At 38.0% G+C, this 9,721-nt stretch overlaps 2 protein-coding genes across 2 annotated transcripts in view; one reads left to right on the top strand and one right to left on the bottom strand.

Annotated features, from left to right (window-relative positions):
• klhl43 (kelch-like family member 43) overlaps positions 1-2,146 on the bottom strand; it is an 8,719-nt gene extending 6,573 nt beyond the window's left edge. Inside the window, exon 1 of the mRNA XM_065290943.1 lies at positions 1,990-2,146. The gene's annotated coding sequence lies outside the window, so the exon portion shown is untranslated. The remainder of the gene's footprint in view (positions 1-1,989) is intronic.
• Positions 2,147-2,323: 177 nt separating this feature from the next.
• Positions 2,324-9,669, top strand: eloa (elongin A). The gene is made up of 13 exons (XM_065290901.2): positions 2,324-2,397; positions 2,606-2,783; positions 4,067-4,123; positions 4,207-4,322; positions 4,667-5,139; positions 5,629-5,897; positions 6,029-6,140; positions 6,328-6,480; positions 6,666-6,763; positions 7,549-7,729; positions 7,842-7,968; positions 8,066-8,214; positions 9,080-9,669. Exons 2-13 carry the CDS (start codon positions 2,712-2,714, stop codon positions 9,139-9,141), a joined length of 1,869 nt encoding a protein of 622 aa, XP_065146973.1. The 5' UTR covers positions 2,324-2,397; positions 2,606-2,711; the 3' UTR covers positions 9,142-9,669.
• The last annotated feature ends 52 nt before the right edge of the window (positions 9,670-9,721 follow it).

Below are 9,721 nucleotides of genomic sequence, written 5' to 3'. Positions count from 1 at the left end.
TTTGAAAATAAATGGAAAAACAACAATGCTTTATACACAATTTTAAATAAGAGACTCTAGTAACCTGCAAATTATTGCTTCAAAAAAATACTTTTTATTCCCACAAATAGACTGCTAACAGGTGACCTGCATACAAAAATGACAAAATGCAATAATTGTGTTTGTCTGTGCTGTTTTGATCAACTTTTTAATATCTTCAAACTTTAAATCCTGATGCGCAGGCAACGAGAGCAGTATCATGAACCATGCATTCTTATTTTGGAAAGAAGAATATTAACCAATTATATTTTCAGGGGATGTGCTGGTTATAGGTTTTTGTGACACTGTCACTTGGTGAGTTTTCAACAGGTGGTTATATAAATTCAGTAAAGTCATAAAGCACATACACGACCGCCGGTGTGTCATCCCCCCTTAAATGACACCAGAGCAGCTGCTGGCCCTGCTTGGGCTATCACATGCGTACACATTACCAAAGTACATTTCAGCTATTTACAGCAACGGTTATAAACAGAGGAAGATGCATGGGGGGAAATTATCAATGGCTAAATTTATTAGCATTTATGGTTGAACCGAATCACAGCAACTTAAACTTTACACTACTTGATGAAAATGACCACATTTACACGCACAGCATTTTTGTTCTTTAAGGTTAAAATGTATGTTTCAATTTAAGTTTATTTATTCACAAATCACAAATGCTTATGCTTCATAGATTTTGAAATATCATATATCAGCATATTAATCAGCATATTTTCAACAATAATGACACAGTTTGCTGATAAGTTATCAAAACTTAAATATATACAAAAAATATATTATGATTTTTCATCGCTTTTTACACTTATTTAAATTCATTTTTAGTAATTCTGCTCAGTCATTAACTCAATAATGTGACAAAATACAAAGACTCCACAAAGAGTTTTTGTTATTAACTAATATGAATCAAAACTCTTGACATTTTCAAAAAATACATTTAAATGATTTCAGGAATATGCAGGCTGTTTTATTTGGATCTCTAAGTTCTGACTCATATAGCTTAATGAAAGACTACTGGTGAATCTGTCTCTTTGAAAAATAGTGTTTGTTTCTTGATCTGTTGAGGTCACGATGATGTAAACAGGGCTGGGGATAAAGATGTAAAGCAAGTATAAAGGCACAATAATGAGAGAACTGACCTGAGTAGACAGAAAAAAACAGCTGTCACAAATTTAAGGCTTGGCTGTCTGTCTCATAAAACGCTGCTGTGTTGTGGAAAGTCTGACTGTTTCGTCATTCCTCCAACATCTAACATTCCTTCTAGCTCTGCTGGTTATTTATAGATATTGAGAAACGACCCTCATGTCATTCTCTGTATTTGAGTGTGATTGGGGTCTGTAAATTTAGACCGCCTTACTACAGTGGGATGCCTTTGAAAATACATTATGAAAGACTGTGTTTGGATTGTCAGATTTCAGGCATGCTTTCCAATGTGCCCTGTCAGCGTTTATAGAGCCTAAATGTCTTCATGCCCTTCATATTATCAGGACATGAAGTAATGCATTAAAAGTATCCTACAAACAATTTTCTGTTGCTGTCAAAACATTCACTGTCTAGCCTTATAGCACTTTACAGGAATCTCATCTGTTAAGATTGCATCTGTTGATGTCAGTTTAAAAAAACAAACACACATTTGCATTTGAAAAAACATTAAGACAAAGCTAACTGGCATAATTGAGCTGCTACAGTATCCTAAGCTAAAAATGAATTGCATTAAATAAATGTTAAGCGTTTCAAAGCTCTTTGAGATCACAAATAAAAGTATTATAACATGACGTATATGTAATGAATGTGGCGGAAGTTATAGTTCCACACATATTTTCACTACATTTCCTCTTAAGATAAGATAAGTGTTGGATCAGCTGTCAGGGTCATCTGCCACAAAGTGTAGTCTAGATGTATTGTCCTCTACCCACTACATTTCTCAAAAGATAAAGCACAGACAATGTTTACCTCTATTTAAGATCTCTCTTCCTCTCCTTCGTTGTCTTTCCTTGTTCTCTCATTCGCTTTCTCTCAATTCTCGAGTACACACTGTTTCCTTGTCTTCTGTTTGTCTGTCTGTCAGTCAGAGTTTGTTGGCAACATGAGTTAATGGAAAGCAAGGACCAACCAAAGCTCTGTACCATAAACCCAATCCCACCTACATCTCCGTTTCCATATAGAGGCATTCACCCCTCCTCAAACCCCACAGTCCAAATCCAGCTTGCCCTCCCACCTCTTAACTGATAGGACATAGAGGGAGTGATAGCTAGTCTTACAGCCATACCAGTATCAGGGCCATAACCACAATAGATATTGAGCAGAACACATTTCCCTCTATTCAAATGCAATAGCTTGTATCCTGCCAAATGTGTTTTGGTAAGTCATTGTATTTAAATTTACCAAATGAAATAATTTTACAAAAAACACTCTGTGTCATGATACTTAAAGCTATATTTATTTTACAACATACAGCCCACCACACAAAGCCTTTAGCAACCTTTAGCGTAGGCTGTATCTGTACACTGATGAATTAAAAAATCTGATGCTACTGACCTCACGATGAGATCTGCACGACTTATGACAGCTTAATGACGTTCTTCCGGAATCTCCATTTGGACTGACGGAAGTTGGAAACGGTCTGCATCAACAGCAGTAAAGTGGCTTCCGGGCAACATGTACCAGCTGTAAACATGGCGGAGGAAGTACTGGAAGCAGTCGAGAAGTTGCAGTTACGGCTCGCAGAAAACACAGAGCCTCGCAAGGTAAGAACACATTCAAGGAGAGACGAAGAAATCGTTTATGTAAGCGATAACTGTGCATCGACAAGTCCACACCTTTTACGACGTTATAAGCACTTCTGTCCTAAGGACCGTACATTGTCACGTAGAAAGCAAGCCTACGTAGCATCGTACCGTCAAATTGGGGGTTGTTTAGATGAAAAAGTCCGAGTTAGCTTTGCCTTGGACCCGTTTCCTTAAACAAATCCTCGATCTGGTATAAACTACATCGAGTCCGTTTCCTCGAATCTGGTGCTCGGTTATCAGAAATGACAACCATATTTAATAACCAATGACAGCCGATTTAATATGATGCCTCTTGACAGATGAAGACAGGCCGTGGTTAATGCAGACTGGTAGTTGTTAAGACACCAACGATTTATTTACACGCGGAGTAAGATTAAATACACACGATATCTCGATGTATGAGGTTGTGTCTTAAAGTGATTTTTCAACGTAGACCGCATTATTGGGCTTAGTCGGATTTTAATGTTTGATCCGATGCCTCAAAATGCTGTCTATATAGGCAGCAGACTATCATTTTGATTTGCAGCCAAACTCTTGGGTCGAAGCAACCCCCTCTGTTTCTCTCTAGGCCACGACGACACTTTAAAGGCCCTTAAATATTTGATTTTGGCAAATATCTAGCTTTTGGATACTGTCTAACGTAAGTTTCGGACATAAAGTGTTGTTATTGTAATACCATTGGTTTTTGGATGTGTCACTGGTAGTAACATATTATTTAAAGTTTTTTGAGTGTAATGAAAAAATTACATACTGTGAAAAATATCCCCGGAGTGTTGAAATCTTTATTTTGATTGGATTGACTCTGATTGGTTGAGAAATGTTTCACGGGTATGCATTATTTTTCATAAAGGCACACGTGACCTGTCAAATGTCTAAAAATAACCACAAGGGCAATGTCTGTGGTAACTGTGGTATAAGCACAATAATTGACTCCGGTCTGTTGAATTATTTGAAAATAGTGCACACCTGCTGTATCATCACTTCGTAATGTGATGCGTTACCATCTTAGGTGTGCATTATTTTCGAATAATCCAACGTCTTTAATTATTCCTTACAAATGTAACTAACTATACAGTACACAGGTGTATATCACTACCATCTGATATTATGACTGCCAGTGTTACTTCACAGTTTTTTAGATGTGATTTTCATTTATGTGTCAGACAGTATAACTTTCAATTTCTTCATTGCAAGATGCATACGTATGTAGATTTATGTCAACTTTTTCTTGTTCTGTCTAGCTGCTGAAAACTCTCAAAAGGCTTGCAGAGCTGCCCATAACAGTGGACATCCTGGTGGTAAGATTGTTGCTGCTTAGGTAATAATTTTTGGTTTGGTGTGACATCTATTTTGGGGTTCACCATCTCTCTGATTCACACAGGAAACCGGTGTTGGTAAGACTGTGAATTCTTTTCGCAAACATGATGTTGCTGGCGAGGCAGCTAAAAACCTTGTGGCCAAATGGAAGAAGTTGGTTCCAGAGAAGTCTGCAGACAGGTTAGTTATGGTGGTGTTCCTGTAGCTTAAAAGTGCAAATCTGTGTGCTTAAGCAGCGCAAAGGTCATGATTTTGATTTCCAGGGAACAAACACAGTGATAAAATGTACCTTGTAATGCACTGTAGGTCTCTTTTGATAAAAGCATCTTAAAATATAGTGTTTCCATTGCAGACAGCATTTATGGGCTTAGTTGTGTTTGTATGCTTTTTCTAGTGCTTACATAGGCCGCTTACTACATTTGTTTAAGCACTTGGTAGATGCTTTTATTAAGTGACTAATAAACAATACATGTTCCCTATGAATTGAACCAATAAGGTATGTTTTTTTTTATGTTTCACAAAAGGCCGAGTGTAAAGGAGGGGCGTTCTCACTCACGCATTAATGAGCCTGGAGGGCACAAACGAGTCCGGGAGCGGTCTCCAGAGGAACCTCCACATATGGAGGAGGACCAGGAGATGGAATACCAACATGACTACTCCCCATCACCCCCGCAACACTACAGCTCACCGTACAGACACACGGGGGAGTCGGCTGACTATGAAAGCCCTCAAGAGGAAGAGCCAGAACCCAGTCCCCCACGACTTGAAGTCAGGCACAATAAACCACACAAAGAGTCAGTAAGGGAGCACCGTTCTCAAGACATTCGGGATCAGGAGAAACGGAAGCATCGCACACAGGCTGAGGGTGGTGACAGCAGTCATAGGAAAACGCACAAAGCCGACAAAGAGCAACAGGGTGGAACGAGTCACAAATCTAAACACGATAGACATTTAACTTCACATGAGGGCCGGAGAGAAAAGAAAGGAGGAAGTGATGGTAAGAAGGATTTTTGCTATGAAACATGCTATGACATAGCGCTCTCCCTACAGTAAGCAGTAAAATTATTTGATATTTGAAGAAAGATTAAAAATAGAAATAATGGGTCGTAGCTCCTTGCTTACTTTGTGCTAAGTCAACTGTCAGCTGCATTTCTTGCTGACATTTTGATATTGTTGGGGTTGACATGACATGCAAGTTGTAAGCAGATTTTGTGCATGCAGATTTCCAAAGAAAACTCTGCGGAAACTTTTTGAAGTTATTTAGCTACAAAGTTTATAATGAATGTGGATGAAGTTTAACATACCTGAATGCCAAAAAAGTACCTGGGCTTGGTTTCATCTGGGGTTTGTCATATCCCAGCTGCCTTATTATTAAAACATTCCCATCAGCGATATTACTGCCTTGTTCCCTGTTTTTTAAATGTAGTTATTTTATATTTCAAGGTTGAGATCTTTTAAATATATGTTCTTCACTGTTTTCTCAAAGGAAAATCAAGGGAGACAAGGGATGTTCCAGAGCAAATGGATGAGGAACCATTTGAGGCTCCTACTATGTCTTTCGAATCCTTCCTTACATACGATGCACCGACCCCAACCAAAAAAAAGAAAAAGCAGCCCTCGCGACCCGTTCAGCCTCCAGCCTCTGCCCCTTCTGTATCCTCAAAGTCTGACAGGGCCAACGGGACCAGCAGTAAACGTTCAGAGCCATCCACTTCCTCACTGACCATGCCCACTATTCCAGAGAAACGCAGGAAGGTGAGAAGTAATAGTAGCTGCAGTTAAACATCTTTTATTGCGAAAAACTTTTGTAAATTCACTGACGTCAGATCTCTGTGAGTACGCCATCTGAGACTATGTAGAGGTTTTCTAATTCCTCTTTTCTGTAGGTTGTTGATGTGGTCCCCACTTTACCTGATATCCCTTTGCCAGCCATCCAGCCAAACTACAGACCCCTTCCCTCCATTGATTTAACTCCACTGTCCCCCCAGAGACGCAAAGGTATTTGCCACTGTTATTTAGTATGCATAACTTTTTTATTATGTAGAATTTGGAACAAATAGCAACACAAAAATCAGTTATACAGAATCAGTTTTGATAAAAGCATCTACAAAGTGCATAAATATAAATTACATCTGTATGAGTAAAAACCAGACAACCGGATGATAATTATACTCTTCTCCTCCAGTCCCAGTGTCATACGATGTGGAAGATGATGGCTGTGCCGGCCGAAGGCTTAACTCTAAAATGATGGTGTACTCTGGCTCCAAGACTGCTTACTTACCGAAAATGATGTCTTTGTTTGACCAGTGCATTAGAGTCCTACAGAACAACATTGATTGTAAGTTTTCTGCCATCTGAAAAACTTGTATATTCATGTTTGATATATTTTCATCTTACTGTTAACAGTAATGCTCTTATATACATGGTGCTAATCAAATCCGGTATAACTGGATTTATGATAACTATTTTTAATGAATCATGTTATGGAATTTTTTTTAATTAATGTTTATCATCATGTTCTAGCAATCGATGAAGTGGGTGGAGTGCCATTTGAGATCCTGGAACCGGTTCTGAAGAGATGCACTCCTGAGCAGCTTTATCGGATTGAGCAATGTAATCCGGTATGTGTTAATACATGCACGTCTGCAACACAACACACTGACATTGGCTATTACTCTAGTGAATTATAATACATATTATAATATATTGTAGGTATTATAATATATTGTATTCGGGGTCTGTTTTAAAAAAAGCCCAAATTTTTTTTTATATTTATATATTAATATATTACATTTTTAATCCATTGTGTTAATTCAAATGTTTGATTAATGTTTGTTAAAAAAATGCCCATACAATTTTGTCAGCTACCCATATAAATATAGCTAAAATTTCTGAGCCATGAGATAAGGTCAGTATGTCTCAAGTTACGTGAAAGCTACATATGAGGTTTCCTCTTTTGAATGTAAAGCTGCTGTGTGTAGACATTAGCGGCATCTAGCGGTGAGGTTGCAAATTGCAGACAGCAGCTCAGACGAACCGCTCGCTCACCCCTGCTTTCGAAACGCATAGAGAAGCTACGGTAGCCGCCACATGTCATCGTCTGAGACAACATAGTGATGAAACATGCTCTGTAGAGCAGTTTGTTGGTCTAGGCCAGGGCTACTGTAGAAACATGGTGGTGCAAAAGTGCAACTTCCATGTATGTAAATAGAAATGGCTCAATCTAAGGTAATAAAAACATAAAGACCTCACATAATGAACTGTTATACACAACAGATAATATAGTTACGAATATCATATTGCATTTCTGTCAATAGATCCTCCTTAAATGTACACACCGCACCTTTAATGTTAATTATGCTAAATTGGACAAATCTTTCATTACACATACTGTACATATCCTCAGTATTTCACAGAAGATTCAGATGACCTGTGGATGAAACACTGCAAACGGGATTTTAAACATGAAGTTGCTCAGGAGTATGAATCATGGAGGGAGTTGTATCTCCGGCTCCACGAGGAACGTGAGGAGCGTCTGCGCAAGCTCACAATGAACATCAGCTCTGCCCATGCAAACAAACCTAAGGGTAAACATGTAGACGTTTTAATTAACACATTATCATGTTACATTGCGGCATGTTAAAAGTTCCACATGCTCAGGATTATAAATCAATTTGATTTGTTTATGATTCATAACAGGACGGCAGGTTAAAATGGCATTTGTCAACTCTGTTGCTAAGCCCCCTCGTAATATCCGTCGTATACAGGAGAAGTTTGGCATTAAGAACGATTCTACCAGAATGAGTGCAGCTGCCCCCTCTGCCAAGTGAGTGAATGCTGCATTTGCCACTTTGATGACAAATATTTACTAATAACTACTTGCGTTTTATCAACAATACACTCTTAATACTCTATATATGCAGGATCAGACCCGCAACAAACTACAGCTTCCAAAGCAAATCCAGTGATGGTGGCGAGTCTTCTGTTAGCAGTCCTCCTGAAACCCCTTCTCGCTCATCTGCTCCAAACAGCTCTGGTGGCCACAGTGCCAGAGACAAACCACAGGTCAAAAGTGAGTTGAGCATAATTTCGGATTATTTGTTATTACAGCACTTTGCTTTTTTGTTTTATCTGCTGGATTCTCTACATATACTTAAAGGAAAACACCACTGTTTTTCAATATTCTCAATATTTTCTTACCTCAACTTAGACAAATTAATAAATATCTATATTTTTTCAATGCGTGCACTTAAAGGGACACTTCACCCATTTGCATTAAGCTTTGTATAGTTAGAACCCCAGTCATGTTTTTGAATGGTCATGCATCATTTCCTCAGTTGCCGCTGAGACAGGAGAAATACAGATTTCAGTGTTGCACTTCCTTCTTTCATTGATGTAAAATCATCATTTTGCATCATTGAAAGCAGGAAGTCCAATATCTTTTTTTGAGGGCGTGAGATTACAAACACCCCTTTTCTCGGTCAGATAGGCACCAAATTTTAAATAAATATTACATTTCGACTACAAATATGCAAGTGCTGCAGACTAAGTGCGCTTCCGACATACAATTTAGTTTTCATTTTTAACTGCTTAAAAATCCGTGTTTTAATTTGTCCCACCATACTTACTAGTCTAAGTGTTTGGTGGCTTCTAAATTCATCCGTTTGGATTTTAAGGAATGAAGGGGGCTAGGCTAAATGCTAACACATTCACAATGCGCTGTACAAAGATTAAGTGTACACATTGATAAAAGATAGGTATGTATTAACTCGTCTAAGTTGAGGTAAGAACAGAGTAAAATATTGAAAAACTGGGGTTTTCCTTCAAGCCTCTTGCATGTAGTGGTTTCTGCGTAAATGAGGGTAGTATTGCCCAATATTTTCTCATATATGCAGCTGGGTGTTGATTTAAAAAATGTGTACTACTTTTTTTTCCAGAAATTGCCCCGATGATGGCTAAGACTATCAAAGCATTCAGGAACAGATTCTCCCGGCGGTAAAGGGAAAACAATGACTGTGATTTTTTTTTGTGTGAGAAAAAACTGGGAAAGAAATATGTTTTTTTGCTGTAATGCTTCATAGGAAATGTGCAATTGCCTCTCACCTTTTATGTTTTTATGCTTTTAATATGATCAGTACAGCTTACTGGAAGCAATTGTGAAAAATCAACATCAGCAACCATCCACATTTTATTATGTCTAAGCATGTGGTCGTTTGCTCCATTTTAAAACAGAGCAAACTAGTGGTACACTACAGATTACCATCAAACACCAGAACCCAGAATCATTGTTATGTGTTTATTTAATAATTGCATCATCATGTGACTTGAGTATATGATGATAAAGTGGATAGAGAATGAGTTGTATAAAGTTCAAGGACCTTACACTTTCAACCATCATATATTTATTTTAAATATTTGACCTGGCAGCCCTGCACCTTGCCTTTAAAAAAAAGATCATTAAGTCATTTTAATAGATTTTATGAAGTGTTCTATGGACATTTTTAATAAAATCCATGTGTTGCTCTTACCTTTTCTCATTTGTTCATGCATACGTAAGAATTTAACGCAATTTGAACACG

Source organism: Paramisgurnus dabryanus, chromosome 19 (genome assembly GCF_030506205.2).
Source record: "Paramisgurnus dabryanus chromosome 19, PD_genome_1.1, whole genome shotgun sequence".
NCBI classification, from domain to species: domain Eukaryota; kingdom Metazoa; phylum Chordata; class Actinopteri; order Cypriniformes; family Cobitidae; genus Paramisgurnus; species Paramisgurnus dabryanus.
The sequence above is the reverse complement of the archived record's forward strand: the minus strand, read 5'-3'. Positions and strand labels throughout refer to the sequence as shown.

Excerpts from the sequence above, each read along its gene's own strand:
- eloa (XM_065290901.2), top strand. The coding sequence starts at position 2,712 with ATGGCGGAGGAAGTACTGGAAGCAGTCGAGAAGTTGCAGTTACGGCTC. Across the intron at positions 5,898-6,028 it reads TTCCAGAGAAACGCAGGAAG|GTTGTTGATGTGGTCCCCAC; the intron begins GTGAGAAGTAAT and ends TCTTTTCTGTAG. Across the intron at positions 6,481-6,665 it reads CCTACAGAACAACATTGATT|CAATCGATGAAGTGGGTGGA; the intron begins GTAAGTTTTCTG and ends ATCATGTTCTAG.